The 17,624-nt window shown below is 40.4% G+C and overlaps 3 protein-coding genes across 6 annotated transcripts; 2 read left to right on the top strand and 1 right to left on the bottom strand.

The window, feature by feature from the left end:
• The first annotated feature begins 2,336 nt into the window (after window positions 1-2,336).
• On the top strand, window positions 2,337-12,592 carry LOC126582291 (protein FAR1-RELATED SEQUENCE 11). Of its 3 annotated transcripts, none has more exons than XM_050246386.1 (4): window positions 2,337-2,501; window positions 3,420-4,457; window positions 5,167-5,610; window positions 11,355-12,592. In XM_050246386.1, the coding sequence occupies exons 2-4, from the start codon at window positions 3,462-3,464 to the stop codon at window positions 11,970-11,972; spliced, it is 2,058 nt and encodes a 685-aa protein (XP_050102343.1). In that variant the 5' UTR covers window positions 2,337-2,501; window positions 3,420-3,461; the 3' UTR covers window positions 11,973-12,592. The 3 variants fall into 3 exon arrangements, with proteins under 3 accessions (XP_050102343.1, XP_050102342.1, XP_050102344.1); XM_050246385.1 differs by having other exon boundaries at window positions 2,337-2,497; XM_050246387.1 differs by lacking the exon at window positions 2,337-2,501 and adding an exon at window positions 2,530-2,779.
• Window positions 12,593-13,261: 669 nt separating this feature from the next.
• LOC126582292 (uncharacterized) lies at window positions 13,262-15,075 on the top strand. The gene is made up of 3 exons (XM_050246388.1): window positions 13,262-13,542; window positions 14,511-14,615; window positions 14,730-15,075. Exons 1-3 carry the CDS (start codon window positions 13,498-13,500, stop codon window positions 14,841-14,843), a joined length of 264 nt encoding a protein of 87 aa, XP_050102345.1. The 5' UTR covers window positions 13,262-13,497; the 3' UTR covers window positions 14,844-15,075.
• Window positions 15,076-16,248: 1,173 nt separating this feature from the next.
• LOC126583044 (increased DNA methylation 3-like) lies at window positions 16,249-17,624 on the bottom strand. 2 transcript variants are annotated; one of them, XM_050247342.1, is made up of 3 exons: window positions 17,464-17,624; window positions 16,931-17,107; window positions 16,249-16,765 (listed from the first exon to the last, which is right to left on the bottom strand). In XM_050247342.1, exons 2-3 carry the CDS (start codon window positions 17,097-17,099, stop codon window positions 16,515-16,517), a joined length of 420 nt encoding a protein of 139 aa, XP_050103299.1. In that variant the 5' UTR covers window positions 17,100-17,107; window positions 17,464-17,624; the 3' UTR covers window positions 16,249-16,514. The 2 variants fall into 2 exon arrangements, with proteins under 2 accessions (XP_050103299.1, XP_050103300.1); XM_050247343.1 differs by lacking the exon at window positions 17,464-17,624 and adding an exon at window positions 17,214-17,308.

The raw sequence follows: 17,624 nt of genomic DNA on the forward strand, positions 1-17,624 counted from the left end.
CTGCTTGTGCATCATTCGACCTAACAACTGTAAGAAAAATGGCAGTTGTTAAAGAAAAACAAAAATGTAAACCGCTCTGAAGAAAAGACCAGTTGTTAAAGAAAAACAAAAATGTGAACCGCTCCGGAGTAAGGAGGAGGGAGGCATTTAATAGAAAAGGGCAATGCTAGGTTTCCAAAATTTGTAGACTAAATTTTGGAAACTAAAGGACATGAAAATCGTGGTCCAGCTTCGTGTGCTTTGGTCTTCTTGGGTTTTTTTGGATTAAACTTAATTCAAATGGTTTGTGTTAAGGAAATCGTGGTCCAGCTTCTTGTGAAGGAATTTTCGGGGATTGTCATGGTCATTACAACTCTTGTTTTGGTGGTTTCTGCCAAGGAATTGGTCATTGCAACTCTTTTTTTGCATAATTATCAACAATTTTTATTGGTCTAGAATTTGCACATCAATGGGGTTGGCATTGTCTTTGGTTGGAAAGTGGTATTTTTGCTCTCCAATCGACTGATTTTGGTCTTCTTTGACCTCTTCATACACAATAGTCTATTTGTTTGGACCGCATTCAGAAGATGACTTTCAACAACTCTCACATACATTGTGAGTGGAAAGTTGTTGTGGAAAAATTTGCTAATATGGGTCTCTTCTCCAACTTTGGTATGGCATGATTTCGCTCCGTTGATAGCTCATGCCGATTTGTTTTCGGACTATATTGGCTTTCCTGATTTCCGCTTCTCAAATTTATGTACATCTCGGTATACATGTTTGTCTCACTTTTTTATTCTTAACCTTATGATGTTGTTCAATCTGTTTTGCAAGTTTAGACCATTATGTTTGGCTTTGGAGGGGTTATGTTTTATATCCCCCTCTTTTCTTGTACTTTATTGTTTTCATTGTTAGAAGGGTAAATTTTAGGTCCTCTTTTTTTCATATGCTTTTTTATTCTCTTTTTTTTCTTTTTTTTTTGTCACGAAGACAACTTTCATTACAATAAAAATTAGTACAAGGCCCAAAAAGGATCGGGTAAACAACTACAAGCAAAGTAAAAGGCTTAAGCAAAATGAGAGCAGCAACCCAAGATACAACAAGAGGCCCACACAAGCTTAGGCTTGAAGGCAACAGAAAACAAACAATAAAAATCCCTAATCTCCAACAGCAAAGACCACATCACCGCCGCCGTCACATCCTCGAAGAAAGTCAAACTCCGAATCGAGAAAGTAGACATCAAATCCAAGTTCCCTTCACAAAACCCTGCAAACATATACAAACAAAGTAACATATGGGAATAAGGTGAGGCTAAGGGTTATGTAAAATACCCAACACTTGGCCTCGATGGAAATCCGGCATGCTGGTTGAGGGAGAGGAAGTGAGGGAAGGAAGTGGATCTGATATCCAATTTATGGTTAGAGCCTGCCAATCCAAGCACATGGTGGGATAGGCATAAAGTATCATAGCTAGGGAAGAGGGAGGAAGGGAAATAAAAGACAGAAAGCAGTAAAAGCAGGCGAAAAACGCCGGATAATGGAGAAGAAGCCCTAGATAGTTGAGACCCGGATCAAGGAAAACTGAGATTAAACTCAGGGAAGAATCGAGAATTAAAAAGGAAGGGAGAAAACTGGAAAAGATGAAGGAAGAGGGAGGAGCAGAGGAGATGAGGGGAAGGAAAAGAGGGAAAGTGCAAATGAAAGAGAACCCGAGAAAACTCAAAAGGAAAAGTAGAAGAAGGAGGAAAAGAAGAAAAGAAGGAAGGAAGGGAGGATGCCTCTGGCACCCAAGCCAAAGGCTAGGGCCCACAACGAAGTTGCTGGAACTCTTTCACAAAGAGAATTTTAGAGAGAGAAAATGGGAAAGAGAGACTCGATTGTATAACAGTGAAGTAAGCTATCAACCCAAATTAAGATTCTTGATTTGCTATACACAGATCTTACCTTAATTAATAAGAGAATTGTTTCTAATAATAAATAAAGACAATGAATAGTTTGCATATCACATACAAATTTGGAGTAATACAAATTTAACGAGGATCTATTATAGCCAAACTCTTTATCTTTTGGGGGATCGAAATCTACAATAACATTACTTAGTAGATACTCGCGCTGATAGTGTGAATTTACATCCCTTTTGTATCTTTAGGATGCGACAACCACCAACGAGAGAAAAAATCAACGAAATCTCAAATTTACTGAATATATCGTATTGTGATTGTGCATTTGGCAACCACATATAACATTGGGCCAAGCAATTCTACCACAAAAAAATAAAAAAATAACCCAACCCAACTGACAGCTGGCCCCAAATAGCTTTTGAGGCCCATCGACCACCAAGCTGCCTACCCTCTTTTCTTCCCGTGTTTTTCTCTGTAGTCCGTGTAGGCAAGGGTGGAGGACCTGAGACCGACGCACGCAGCAGCAGCAGCAGCAACAGCAGCTCCCTGTCATTTGTGTGTGGATTCAGCTGCTGTATTCGTAGCAAATAGCAAGTCAAGGAATCCAATTTCCCAAGGGTAGGTGTGTGTGTTTATATGACTATGATCCTCACGTATATCTGCTTCTCAATTTTTGGGTCTTCCTTCTCTTGTAGCAATCGTATTCCAGATTCAAAACCCTTTTCGTCAATTTCCCCAAATTTCGTGTTCTCAGTCGAAAATTTGAGTTGGGTATTTATTTATATGACCAATATGTCAGGATAAAAAAAAAGGTTGGTGTAGTTTCTGCAGGTGTATGTAGATTTGGAGTCAATTGGGTGTTAAATAATGTATCCTCCATTGACGTTACACAAGCACCAAGTGACTCCTCCTTCCCCTTTGCTTTCTTCATCTTTATTTATATTTTTAGATGTATAAATTGCACATCACTTCAATGGAATTTTGAGTCCTGAGCCTCCGTCTAACATAAGATGAGATGAGAGAAAATCGATTAAGATGATTTTGAGACCTAAACCAAAGACCAACTGATTCTCCGGTTAGAAGATGCTATTATGAGACGGAGGCTCAGAGCAAAAGGGTAGAGGAAGACTTATGAAAGAGACCATAAGAAAAGATATGGTGTACTTAGTGCTAACTGAAGACTTGGCGCAAAATCGAGCGCAATGGAATATAGGCTTGGTTGTTGTTGTAACATTTTTTTAGTCAAATGATAACTGGTATTTATTAAATTAATCGAATGCGAATCGATACATTGACATCTTCAGCTAAGATATTGATTTTGGTTTTGGATCATCTCTATATGTGTAGTTGGGCTATGTAGTACCATAACTAAAGATTTCTTCATCTATTTTCTGTTGTTATTTTCGTATTAGGCGCATATGTGTTAGTTTCAGTTTATTATGCTAACTTGGGCTATCTAGTAAAAGTTTTGTCCTCCTGTCATGTATTCATGTACTGGGTTGATTCTGTAATTAATACTCTTTCATTTCTTTCATATCAGATAAGCAACCATTAGAGTTACACTAATCTGAAGAATGACAATATGATGTCTGAAGACGCTGGACTTAGGAATGACAATATAATGTTAGTGGTTTATGATGATGCTTCGGATCAACGATCTTTGTCTTTGGATGATACCAGCAGCACTGAGGAATCGCCTGATGAGACCAGGCTTTCATTGGAGACCACAAATGATCTAACTCCATATATTGGACAAAGATTTTCTACTCATGATGCAGCTTATGAATACTACAGTGAATTTGCTAAGAGATGTGGATTCTCAATCCGGAGGCACCGCACAGAGGGAAAAGTTGGGGTAGGAAAAGGAATTACAAGACGCTACTTTGTATGTCACCGGGCTGGAAACACCCCCATCAAAAACTCCAGTGACAGTAAACCTCAAAGGAACAGAAAGTCCTCCCGATGCGGATGCCAAGCTTACATGCGGATAAGCAAGACAACAGAATTAGGAGCACTGGAATGGCGTGTCACAGGTTTTGCAAACCACCATAATCATGAACTCTTGGAACCAAACCAAGTTCGTTTTCTTCCTGCTTACCGAACTATTTCTGAGTCTGATAAGAGCCGGATACTTATGTTTGCCAAGACAGGAATTTCGGTGCAGCAAATGATGAGGCTCATGGAGCTGGAGAAGTGTGTGGAACCGGGGTGTTTACCATTCACTGAAAAGGATGTTAGGAATTTACTCCAGTCATTTAGGAAATTAGATCCAGAAGAGGAGAGTATTGACTTGTTAAGAATGTGCAGAAGTATCAAGGAGAAAGATCCCAACTTCAAATTTGAGTACACCCTCGACTCAAACCACAGATTAGAGAATATTGCATGGTCATACGCATCATCAGTCCAGGCATATGAGTCATTTGGTGATGCCGTGGTGTTTGATACTACTCACCGCTTAACTGCATTGGACATGCCACTTGGGATATGGGTTGGAATAAACAATTATGGTATGCCTTGTTTTTTCGGCTGTGTGCTTCTACGAGAGGAAAGTTTAAGGTCGTTTTCGTGGGCGTTAAAGGTAAGAGTGACACTATGTTTATTTTTCATCTTCATAAAATCTGTCACGTCACTTGTATACTTTACAGAGGGATACCGTAAGGATATCTTGGACATACCCGTTGATAGGTACTTAAGTTTAATTTGGACTATGACTAATACATTGTTGGATACCGTAAGTAACTTGGTCTAGCAAATGAATTAGGATTCTCTTTTGTGACACAAACAAAAGCCATGGAAGCATGTGACAGTGTAAACCAGGGAAGCATTTGACAGTTTAAACTTAGTTTCTGAAATAAAGGGCATCAATAGGATAGGTGGGAGGTGAGAAAGCTTAAAGTGTAATATTAACGATTGGTCAACCGTAAGAGATGTTGCTTAGGTGATTGTGGTTCATACTTCAAGCAAGGGACTGATTCTTTTTTTCCTTTTTTTCTACTTTAGATTTGAATCATTTTTGGCAGTTTTGTAGGACAATTGTATAATGCGAGGGAGCAAGTCCTTATCAAATTTATGGCAGTTTATCTAATGAAGTTGGGGACTTTTCTTACCCCCTAGTAAATGCCAACAATCATCTCCTCTTATGTGTTCAGTATATCAGTCTTTTCCTGATAACCAGTTTGAACTAAAACTTTTATGTGTTGAAATCTTCTTATATTCATGATGAATGTCTGGCATCTGCAAAACTTCATCACTCCCAAGTTTACTTTGGTTTTCGTTTTTGTATGAAGGCATTCCTGAGCTTCATGTATGGGAAGGCACCACAGACAATATTAACCGACCAAAATGTGTTTCTGAAAGAAGCAATAAGCATGGAAATGCCAACTGCTAAGCATGCACTATGCATATGGATGATAGTGGCAAAGTTTCCCTCCTGGTTCAATGCTGTTTTGGGTGAACGTTACAATGAGTGGAAGAGTGAGTTTTACCGCATATACAATTTGGAGTCCATAGAGGATTTTGAGTTAGGATGGAGGGACTTGGTAAATTCTTTTGGGCTTCACTCTAACAGGCACATAGTCAACTTGTATGGCCTACGTTCGTTATGGGCATTACCGTTCTTGAGAAGCCATTTCTTTGCAGGAATGACTGCAATTGGACAGTCAAAGTCGATTAATGCATTCATCCAACGATTTTTGAGTGCACAGACCCGACTTGCGCACTTTGTTGAACAAGTATGTGTCCCATTGCTCAATTTACAATTAAATTTGAATAATTCCATTATTATTTACTCTTAACTCTTGTTTAGTTAGACGGTCTGGTTATACTCTGATTCATTTTAGTGTCTTGCTTAGTCAAATGTAAAGGTAGCTTGCAGATGATATTAACATATGAAGATTGATATTTCAGTATTAGGCTATTTATTCAAAGTGGTTTTGTAATTCTACCTTGCCTAAGATTTTGTAGTACATCAGAACATGGAAATTTGTGTGTGTTTCCGTGTGTCAAACAACATCAAAGCACACACGATTTTAACAGGTCAAAAACTGTAACTACAGAGGAAGAAGTGTTGAGCTACAGTAATATTTCTTCCTGTGGTCAATGTGTTATCTACCTTTGACCCGGACATGCTAAAACTTAAAAAAAAATTTCTTTGGAACCTGAGTTTTGTCAAATAGTCCGTTTAAATGTGCAATTTTTCAGCTTATATGGAGGTTCTATATAGTACACAATTCCAATTATGAGGGTAAAGTGGAGGTTGATGAATGTTAACCTGCTGAGTGCTGACTGTACTGTAAACAATGTTTTCCTGTGATTGCTTCACGCGTGAATGACAAGCATAGCTCCTTCTACTGATTTCTCTGTGTGGTTTACACCTATCACAGTTGATTTTCTACACTTGTATGAAAGTGTTTTTGGATGGAACATAATTTTACCTGTCATTAAGTTTGTGGGAAGTAGTAGTCTACTTTTGGAAAACCTATTTTGCTGGTATTTAGGAAATAAACTTAATCAAGAAATAGAGTTAGCCTTCAGGGCCGAAGGGGTAGAGGAAGACCTAGGAAAACTTTGGAAGAGACTCTAAGAAAAGACTTAGAGTACTTGGATCTAACGAAGGACATGACACAGGATCGAGCACAATGGCGTTCTAAGATTCATATAGCCGATCCCACTCAGTGACTTGGATTTTCCAAGTCTCCAACCAAGAAGTTTTCCTCACTCGGGAAATTAAGGGAACACTACCCCAACCTACATGCTCCACTCAGAAAGCTTCAACATACAAGCTTCAACAAAAGAAAATTCAAAGAACTTAGCGAAGAAGGCTTTGGTGTATTTAACACAATACATTGAAATGAAGGAAAGCTTATTTATTGATATCCCCGATAAGCTACAAATATGTACATATACATGAGTCAAAATAAACACACAAGAGGGAGCCTTCACAAAGGTTGCTTAGGAGAAGTCTCAGCAGTCGGTAGAGCCCCAGAAAGAGAAGGCACCGGAGGGGGATCATTTGGAGCCTCAGTACTGGACAGAACCCTAGGAGGAGGAGGCATCAGAGGTTGATCATTTGGAGCTTCATTACGCGGTACAGCCCCAGAAGACGAAGGCAATAAATGCCTTTGGAACAAACCCACAAATCTCTGATGATCAAGTAAAACCTGACCATCAGTTTCCTTCATCTGGTCAAGCTTCCTCTTCATGTTTGTAGCATAGTCATGTGCGAGCCGGTGCAACTGTTTATTCTCATGCTTGAGCCCTCTAATCTCCTGTTTAAGACTCATCACTTCAGCCGCCAATGATTCAACTTGGCGGGTTCGAGCAAATAGGCGTTGGGCCATATTAGACACAGAACCTGCACACTGAACACTGAGAGCCAGCGAATCCTTAACAGCTAACTCATCAGACCGTTTGGAAAGTAGTCTGTTATCTTTGGGAGTGAGAAGGTTCCTGGCCACCACCGCAGCGGTCATATCATTCTTCATCACGGAATCCCCAACGGTAAGAGGACCAGTTGGGGAGACGAAGGATGGGCGCCATATGTTGTCTGGAGAAGGCGGGGCTGCCTCTTCAACAAGGTTCAAGTCAAAACGACGGTCGGAGGGGCCAGACATTTTCAAAGGTGTTGAAGAGAGAAGAGGTCGGACAAATCAAGATATTAGAAGTGCAAGAATGAAGCTTCTACTGGTGGAGATTCAAGTGTGCTTTGGAACTTAATGCCAGCCTCTATAAAAATCTGCACTCGACGGAGCTTCAGAAATCAAAGAGGCGCCTGCTCAGAAATCGAAGAGGCGTTTGCTTTCTCAAAAGTTGGGCTGCTTAGAGATCACGAGGGTTGATCTCAGAAATCGAAGAGCCGTTTGCTTTCTCAAAAGTTGGGCTGCTCAAAGACCACGAAGGCCGATCTCAGAAATCGAAGAGGCGCTCGCTTTCTCAAAAGCTGGGCTCCCTAGAGACCACGAGGGCCGATCTCAGAAATCGAAGAGGCACCTACTTTTCCAGCCTTGTCAGCACCTGTCACACGCACACTTAGCTTTGCGGAAATTATGGGCATTCTGTCAAAGACTTATGGGGAAGTAGAAAACACATGAATCTTACTGTTCAATCACCCACTTCCCTGTGTGTCAACCTCTGTGCTTCGTGGCAAGGTAGACTAGCAAACATGCCCAACCTTTACTCACATTCGAGAAAACACTCCCAACAAGATTGCTTGCTCCAAAATCGAAGAGGCACCACCCTCCGAATCTCGAGAGCCACTCTCCCAACATGATTACTTTCTCAAAAATCGAAGAGACACTGCTCCCCGAATCTCGAGAGCCAGACCCCCAGCATGATTGCTTTCTCAAAAATCGGTGAGGCACCGTTCTCCGAATCAATCGAAGAGGCGCTCGCTTTCTCAAAAGCTGGGCTGCTCAGAGACCACGAGGGCCGATCTCAGAAATCGAAGAGGCACCTACTTTTCTAGCCTTGTCAGCACCTGTCACACGCACACTCAGCTTTGCAAAAATTATGGGCATTTTGTCGAAGACTTCTGGTGAAGTAGAAAGCACATGAATCTTACTGTTCAATCACCCACTTCCCACACGCAACAATAACTCATGGGTACCACAGATCACTTTGCCAAAGTTCTCTGCCAAAGTTGAGCACGTGAAGCTTGCAGCTCCCACTACATCGCTCTGACCAAGAAAGGTAAAAGAATAGCAAAGAAACAGCACTAACAAAGTTTAGACACATAAATTTTGAAGGTCTAGCTACCATATTATTACCCACAAGGGTAAAGGAACAGTACCACTGCTGGATAATTGGAAAGTCCCTGTGTGTCAACCTCTGTGCTTCGTGGCAAGGTAGACTAGCAAACATGCCCAACCTTTACTCACATTCGAGAAAACAGTCCCAACAAGATTGCTTGCTCCAAAATCGAAGAGGCACCGTCTTCCGAATCTCGAGAGCCAGACTCCCAACATGACTACTTTCTCAAAATCGAAGAGAGGGTAAAGGAACAGTACCATTGCTGGATAATTGGAAAGTCCCTGTGTGTCAACCTTTGTGCTTCGTGGCAAGGTAGACTAGCAAACATGTCCAACCTTTACTCACATTCGAGACAACACTCCCAACAAGATTGCTTGCTCCAAAATCGAAGAGGCACCGCCTTCCGAATCTCGAGAGCCAGACTCCCAACATGATTACTTCCTCAAAAATCGAAGAGACACTGCTCTCCGAATCTCGAGAGTCAGACCCCCAGCATGATTGCTTTCTCAAAAATCGAAGAGGCATCGTTCTCCGAATCTCGAGAGCCAGATACCACAGACCACTTTTTCAAAGTGCTCTGACAGAGTTAAAACATGTGAAACTGGCAGCTCCCACTACCGTGCTATGACCAAGCAGGGTAAAGGAATAGCATTACTACTTGTTGTTAGGGAGACTCCTATATATGTCGACCTCCATCCCCAACGGACAGGCAGACCTGCAAAAATGCTCAACCCTTCATCATATCTGAGAGGGCACTCCCAACAAAGCCTTTCGAAATATTCAGCTTTCTTTCCCCCCGATAATACCTCTGCAAACAAGCTATACTAGAGCAAGAATATCTCATATCATCAGGGTTAAAAGCAAGAGTATCCCATATCATGCTTTTTCCCTGTTTTTTCTTTTGGCCTTGTTTTTACCTGCAAGACAAGGAGAAAGAGAGCAATCAGTCAGTACTTGGAATCAAGCTTCCAGCCAGGAACTGACTGCCTGGAACCCCTTACCTGATTACTTACCTGGCATTGCTCTCGAGTACTCATCTTCATCATCTTATGTTTCCAGGGAAGATTCCGCATCTGCTTGAGGAACAGATAGGGCAAGTGCGAAGGATACAAGGAAGCATGTGGAGACAAGCGTAACAGCACACGTGCCGATACATCCATTACTCTGTCAAAAGCAAAAGTATCCCATATCAGCAGGGTGGAACGTACTCTAGATTTGATGGACTTGTTTTGACCCTCAAATTCTTCAGTCGGCCTTATACTCTGGAGGAAACCAGAAAACCCTCCAGCTCAGTTCAAGAATAAGCCTGTGGAAAGTTACTTCTTCAAAAGCAAAAGTATCTCATATCATCTCTTCTCATTTTTCTTCTCTTTATCCTTCATGCTGCTGCAAGATGGGGAGAAGGTGAACAATCAGTCGGAGCTCTGATTGCTTACCTTGTCTGTCACCTCTTTCAGCAGACCCCCTAGCTCGGCGACTTGGGGGACTCCTACTACATGGTTTGTATCGCGCTTGACCAAGCCTGAAACTACAAGTAAGCTTCAAGTGAAATTGATACATTACCTTGTGCATCTCCACCAGTTAAAGATACCACCCCTGGATGGAGGAAGAGTACTTCCAGAGAAGATGCCACATCTACCTATGAGACAGATAAGGCAAGTCAAGACGACACCACACTCCGATACTTAGAAGTTTCGTGATTACGAGATCATTATCCCACAATATTTCCTAATGTCATTTGTACTAAATCATTCACTCGTACTCACTAAAGGAGAGCTTGAACCTATGTACTTGTGTAAACCCTTCACAATTAATGAGAACTCTTCTATTCCGTGGGCGTAGCCAATCTGGGTGAACCACGTACATCTTGTGTTTGCTTTCCTATCTCTATCCATTTATATACTTATCCACACTAATGACCGGAGCAATCTAGCGAAGATCACAAAAAGCGACCGTTTTCGTTACCTAGGATCTATCTTGCAAGAGAACGGAGAATTAGATGGAGATCTCAACCATAGAATACGAGCTGGATGGAAAGAGTGCATCCGGCGTGTTGTGTGACCGTCGTAGGCCACTGAAGCTCAAGGGAAAATTTTATAGGACGGCAATAAGGCCAGCGATGTTGTATGGCAGAGAATGTTGGGTGGTGAAGCATCAACACGTACACAAAATGGGTGTAGCGGAGATGAGGATGCTTCGTGGGATGTGTGGGCACACGAGAAAGGATAAGATTGGGAATGAGGATATCCGAGGTAAAGTAGGAGTAGCCGAAATTGTAGGAAAGATGAGAGAAAATCGGCTCTGGTGATTTGGACATGTGCAAAGAAGGCCGACTGACGGTCCGGTTCGAAGATGTGACTACGGGACAGAGGTTCAGGGCCGAAGGGGTAGAGGAAGACCTAGGAAAACTTTGGAAGAGACTCTAAGAAAAGACTTAGAGTACTTGGATCTAACGGAGGGCATGACACAAAACCGAGCGCAATGGCGTTCTAGGATTCATATAGCCGACCCCACTTAGTGGGAAAAGGCTTTGTTGTTGTTGTTGTTGTTGTTGTTGGTTAATGCACATTTAGGTGGATGTATTATAGGATGCACATTTAAGGAGCCATGTCTCCTTGTGAAGATGCATGAGGCATATCTTATGATATATGAGGCATCTCTTTTTTTTAATTTTATTTATTCTTTTGTGTTTTTGTCCTCAATTGTTTACTTCGGTTTGCATGAGCAGGTGGCTGTTGCTGTGGATTTTAAAGATCAAGCTGGAGAACAACAAACAATGCAACAGAATCTCCAAAATATTTGCCTTAAAACAGGAGCGCCCATGGAATCCCATGCTGCCTCAATCCTTACACCTCATGCTTTCTCTAAGCTTCAAGAACAACTTGTTTTGGCTGCCCACTACGCATCTTTTCAGATGGAAGATGGTTTTCTTGTGCGACACCACACAAAAGCTGATGGAGGTCGTAAAGTGTATTGGGTTCCTCGGGAAGGCATCATAAGTTGCAGTTGCCATCACTTTGAGTTCTCTGGAATTCTCTGTCGGCATGCACTTCGAGTTCTATCCACAGGAAATTGCTTTCAGATCCCTGATAGATATATTCCTGCGCGATGGCGCCGGATCAGCATGCCTTCTGCAAAACTCCTTCAGAGTTCCCCAAATGAACATGCGGAAAGAATACAGTTATTGCAGAATATAGTCTCAACTCTTGTAACAGAATCTGCCAAGTCTAGGGAGAGACTAGATATAGCAACTGAGCAAGTCTCCATTCTCTTATCTCGTATACGAGAGGAGCCTGTTTTGTTGCAAAGTACAAGAGAGATTTGTTCTACGCATAGGAATATTTGATTCATACCTTGAACAGATAGCGCAGTCCAAGTTCTCATGGACAGCGACGCTTGTCAAGGTTTGCTAAAGAATGTAAGTCGGACAGGCTTGGAAGCTACAATTTGCATCAGAGGCTTGGAAGCTGGTATGTCGGATAAAGTTGTTGCTTGACCTTTTTTGTAGTTGTTTTGGTACCCATGTGATGATGGTTGTTTCGTATGCCCTACTCTGGCCGATGGATGAAGAAATTTCTGCTTGTTGCCAGTCGGGATAAAAGAATGCGGATACATAGAGGCACGGTTGTTTTGAAGCAATGGACGGATGTTTCTCCCTCAGTTGATTGAGTCGGAGTGTCACGCGGTTCCTTGTCTTCACGAAATAGGGACACCAGACGAAACAAGGTTGGATTGGTTACCAACAACTGGAGCACCCTGGAGATATTTGGAATTGACAATAACATGCAGCGGTGCACGCCAACTAAAATCAGGCAAGAGGCTTGTAGCTCGAAGCGATAAGAGCATTTACTCATGTATTTGATGTTCTTTGTTCGATCCCGCACTCCCAATATCACTTGTATCAAGAAAGACATGACTAAGAATCAAAATCGAACCTCGGCAACTTCGAATGGATGCCACATCTTATCTCTGCATCTTCTTCAGTTTGAAGAAAGAAAAAAAAAACCCAACAACCTGTGAGTAAAACAGAGTTAGTGTTCACAATAGAAAACAGCTCTTAACCACATATAACAGTGGGCCAAGCAACTCTAGCACAAAAACACAGCCCAACCCAACTTACAGTTAGACCCAAGCAGCTTTTTAAGGCCCATTAACCAGTAAAGCTGCCTACCCGTGCTACGTTGTTATGCCCTTTATTCGTTAATTGCATTTTACATCACAAAGTTTAGACGTCATTACCAAAATGGGTCACAAGATTTCAATTTCCGTATATTACACAACGGGATTTCAAAGTTGTACCAATTTAACCTCTCTTTAAGTTTCACATTCTAATTAGACGTTACAAAGTGGTTTAATTGGTGCAATTCGAAAATTAATATTATGGACTTTTAACGAAACACTCCCGGTACTGTTCACTTTTAATGAAAAATTAAATTTTTACCATTTTCTGGTACTATTCACTACATCTTTATTTGTCATTTTTCACTAAAATTAAAGTTATTTTGACATTTTCATTAGTTTTTCTTTAATATTAATGGTATTAATTTGCGAAAATTGAAATCTCAAAACCTAATTTACAAATGGCTTCAAAAGTTTTGGTGTAAAATGCAATTAACCCCTTTTTTTGTACCAGTGAATGCATTTTTTCTCTGCAGTCGGTATAGGCAAAGCGTGGCGAACCTTAACCCTCTAGTTTATGCGAAGCCTGAAGGAGGAGGACCTGAGACAGACACACGCAGCAGCAAATCGCAAGTCAAGGAATCCAATTCCCCATTTCCTCAATTTGCCCAAATTTCGTCTTCCTTATCGAAAAATTATAGTTTCTGCAGGTTGCTGTAGATTTTGATTCAATTGGGTGTTACAGATTAAATATGCATCCTCCATTGACGCTACACAAGCACCCCATGTGTGCACAAGTGAGTTCTCCCTCCCTTTTGCTTTGCTTCTTTTTCTCTTTATTTTTTATCAAATTATTTATATGATTTCGGGATTGGATCGTCTCTGTTTGTGTAGTTTGAGAGTCATGTGATTCACTGCCTGAATTGCTTCGGTGTCTCATAGATTGTATTCAACTTAATGGGAAACTGAACCTGTAACTAGTTGCGTCTGTCTGTGCCAAATTGCCAGTACAATTATAAACAAAAAAAGCATTTGAAGTGTTTTTTGGAAGATATGCTTCTAAGCACAAGTGTTTTTTGAAAAAGCATTTTCAAACAGGTAGTTTAAGAGCTCGTTTAGAAGTAACTTTAAAATGACTAAAAGCGTTTTTGATAAAAATGTTTTTCGAATCAATCCATAGTAAAAATGCAATTGAATCCTGGAAAAACGCTTTCTATAAGAAGCACATAACTAGTCATTCTTGCAAAAAACACTTCAATTGCTTTTTTGAACCCAAAAACATTTCCTCTAAAAGCGCTTTCGGTTATTTTTAAAGCACTTCCAAACGAACCTAATTCATAGGAGGCTTGCCAGTTTGTAGCCCAGCTAATGTTTGATTTCAAATGGAGAAAAATTGACAACTTATAGACAAGAGTTGTGTAACCTAATTCATTCATTATATAAACACGTATGGAGCTACACATACGCAACCAAATAGATGAGTTATGTATCAGGATTTGTACAGCCAGTTCTGTTATAGCTGGATACAGTTTGGGGTTACAATTTATGAGGTTAAGGGAAGATGGTTTTGATCAAACATCTCTTGTAAATCTGCCAAGAAAAGTCATGAAAGTTGTTATCTTGACACGCAAACTACCGTCAAGACTCCTATTTTGAGGTCTTAGATGGTTTCTGGTGTAGGAAGTTTCAGTTTTTGCTATTCAAGTTATGAAATTAAGCAGCAAGTTGATGTATTTATTTTATTTCTCTTTGTGTGCGGGTGTAGATCATCGAGGAGTTTCAGAAGTGTCATGTGGATCATCCTATTGCAAAATTCTTTGGTGAATGTACAGACCTCAAAATACAGCTCGACCGTTGTTTCCGACAGGAAGTAAGTCTTAGTTATCCGAGTCTTTTTATTTCAAAAATAGAAACCGATAATTGTCGTAGAGTCTTGTTAATTATTTTGGGGTTTGGGGTAATAGTTTTGGAATTACTGCAACAGAAAGCTGTGAAGAGGAAGGCAAACTTTGAAGAGAGTAAAAAACTCAAGGAAAGGCTACAAACTTTGAGGAAGGAAACTGCTGAGATAACCACTGAGAGTTCTGTACAAGCTTAATAGCAAACCGAGGCATTCTTTCAGCGACGGAAATAAGGCGCAATATCAGGTATACTTCCACAGATTACGTTGCTTCCACGACATTGATGTGTAAGAGAATGTTTCAGAATAATTTGGAAGTTTGAGGAATATTATCTGTCGAAAATAGAAGTATGATTCATTATCAGTCATAGTTTCGATGGAACTGTGTTATATGTTGAATAATACATGAGCAGCTTCTTTAAATTGCAAATCTTTGTCCTCTTGAGATATGTATGCTAAATCGTAATTAGAAGTTTAATCTACGTTACTAGGGAAAACTTTGGCGAATGGCATCGCTTGAATTTCAATCCACGACCACCACTAGTTTCGTTTCACTGCTTTCGCAACGACATTTTAAAGGATCGCCTTACCTTGTATCACCAATAGGGATGGATAAATACCCATTGATTATGGGTAACCGCGGGTTATCCGTCCATTTAAATTAAACGGTTACGGTTATGAGTAAACGGTTATGGGTATAACCGCTTATCCGTGAAATTTAAATGGGTAGCTATGGGTGTTAATCGCTGTTATAAACGAATAACCATTTATCGATTTATTTTATATATGTAAAATTAACACAAACCATGTTCCCTATCGGACAAAACTTAGATCAATGTTATTGACTATAGTGCATGATTTCTATAGCTAATATAATATAGTTTTCCTTAACCACTTTAAATTTTATGGTTCATTATATATATTTATGTTAATATTTTACATTCCGAGTTAAATAACCCAATAATACTGTTTTTTAACAGTTTCGTAACCCAATAATACTTAGCAAATTGTATATTATCCTCATTGTTAACGGTTAAAAATATCATCGGTAAACTATTATTTCAATTATTGGAATGGTATAAGGGATTTCAAAAATTAAAATGCAGAAATGTATGATAAATGTACCTATAACGGTGTTTAATTATTAAAAAAAAAAAATTATGACAAATTTTTCTTTTTTAATTTTCAACTTGTTAAAAAAATACGTAGACGGGTGAAAAATGAGTAAATGGTAAAAAAGAAAGGATAAACGGGTTAATAAATAATAAATGGGTTAACGGATATTAAACGGTTAAGGTTAAATGGGTACGCGGTTATGGGTACGGTTAACTGTTTATAAACGGTTATGGGTATGGATATAATCGTTTAGGGAATTACTCAACGGGTAAACGGTTATGCGGGTATGAGAATAAACAGTTATTGATAAAGAACCGCGGTTACCCGTCCGCCATAACCGTTGTCCATCCCTAATCACCAAGAGACTCGTACAGAGCTTTAAATGCAGGTGCTCTAGCTTCATCAGAGACTGGTCAGCACGTTATGGGCAGAATTTATGCTAACGGAAGCAAAGAAAATTAAAAAACTGAAACAAGATCAAAGATAATTTTGAATCACTCCGAAGGCTGCACACGCGTTCTTTATCTCACAATACGAAAATCCTTGTGCAGGAAAACATTCTCAAAACTTAAATCCTCAACCACCCTTGACGATTTAAGTTACAGTAGGAAATTAAAAGACAAACCCTAGATCGAAAGGTTGAAACACCATTGGAATTTGTATCACTCCTGTTCTCCATTGGACCATTGCCAGTTACATCTCCGTCATCATTGTTCAACTCAATTAAACTAGCTTTGGATGTGCTTTGATTTTTCACTTTTTGCTTAATTTGCTGGATTTGAGAAGGACGATCTCGAGGAGTCCATCATGCCGGAAATGAGGAGAAAAGAGACGGGGGTCAACAGGTCCGGGAAGAGTGAAAGAAACGGCAAATGGTCCAGGCGGGCATAGTTGCTGGACTCTCATATGGTACACAGTTGATGAGTTTCTCAAAAGTACAACACCGTCCATGACTCCTTGTATATGAACCTTTCCATCACGTTGGATAACACATTTTACGTTACCTGCGCTAAAGATAAACCAAATTTCCCACCAATTATCTCCTACTTCCTAGTTGGTCAATGAAATTCGCAATCTCGGACTACATTATGTTTAGCTGACACACGAACAACTACGAGGATTGAGGATTGAGGATTGAGAATTGAGAACTGAAAGTGAAAACACATTACCTCGATTCGTTCGAAGACCAGGAAGTGCAACTCGAGCAAGGTACGCAGCTTCGCTCTCGCCAATGTCGACAACACCGCCACTACCTTCCTTTGCAATTGCTGTTCCGGTCAAAGCAACGCCCGACTCCTTCGAACGTGGATGACGATTCCCAACATTTTCTGCTCCCATCTTGATCACTGACACTCAGATCAGATTTCATTCAAATATTTAGAATGCACCACAGTAGGAAAACATAACAAAACAATCAAAATTGTACAAAAATGCAAGTCGTGGGTTGCCCACGTGATTCTGGCCTTCCTCTTCAACGTACTGCGTCCAGATTCAAACTCTTCCCTCCCATTGGCATAGAATATTGTAGATTATCACTTTTACGTGCAAAAATGTGCAATCTCACATGACTGACCGTATATCAAATTACTATTACGAGTTATCAGTCAAAATTAAACAATGTGGAATTTATGCATGCCGTTGCCTATTACATTACAGAAAATTATAATTTCGCAATCCAAAATTGTGTTATGAAATTTCATACCGGCGTCGCCGAAACCGAGGGAAAATGACGGAGAATCTTCCAATACATCAAAAAATGGATGGGTTTCTGAACAATCCAACACCCCAGGTCCTCGGATTGGTGGTCGGAAATGGGAGATACGCTCGGGTTCGTCGGGTCGCGGCAAAATTAATCCGGACCGG

The sequence above is a fragment of the Malus sylvestris genome, chromosome 9 (genome assembly GCF_916048215.2).
Source record: "Malus sylvestris chromosome 9, drMalSylv7.2, whole genome shotgun sequence".
In the NCBI taxonomy this organism is placed as follows: domain Eukaryota; kingdom Viridiplantae; phylum Streptophyta; class Magnoliopsida; order Rosales; family Rosaceae; genus Malus; species Malus sylvestris.

Excerpts from the sequence above, each read along its gene's own strand:
- LOC126582291 (XM_050246386.1), top strand. The coding sequence starts at position 3,462 with ATGATGTCTGAAGACGCTGGACTTAGGAATGACAATATAATGTTAGTG. Across the intron at positions 4,458-5,166 it reads CGTTTTCGTGGGCGTTAAAG|GCATTCCTGAGCTTCATGTA; the intron begins GTAAGAGTGACA and ends TTTTGTATGAAG. Across the intron at positions 5,611-11,354 it reads TTGCGCACTTTGTTGAACAA|GTGGCTGTTGCTGTGGATTT; the intron begins GTATGTGTCCCA and ends TTGCATGAGCAG.
- LOC126582292 (XM_050246388.1), top strand. The coding sequence starts at position 13,498 with ATGCATCCTCCATTGACGCTACACAAGCACCCCATGTGTGCACAA. Across the intron at positions 13,543-14,510 it reads AGCACCCCATGTGTGCACAA|ATCATCGAGGAGTTTCAGAA; the intron begins GTGAGTTCTCCC and ends GTGCGGGTGTAG. Across the intron at positions 14,616-14,729 it reads ACCGTTGTTTCCGACAGGAA|AAAGCTGTGAAGAGGAAGGC; the intron begins GTAAGTCTTAGT and ends TTACTGCAACAG.
- LOC126583044 (XM_050247342.1), bottom strand. The coding sequence starts at position 17,099 with ATGGGAGCAGAAAATGTTGGGAATCGTCATCCACGTTCGAAGGAGTCG. Across the intron at positions 16,766-16,930 it reads TGGTCTTCGAACGAATCGAG|GTAACGTAAAATGTGTTATC; the intron begins GTAATGTGTTTT and ends TCTTTAGCGCAG.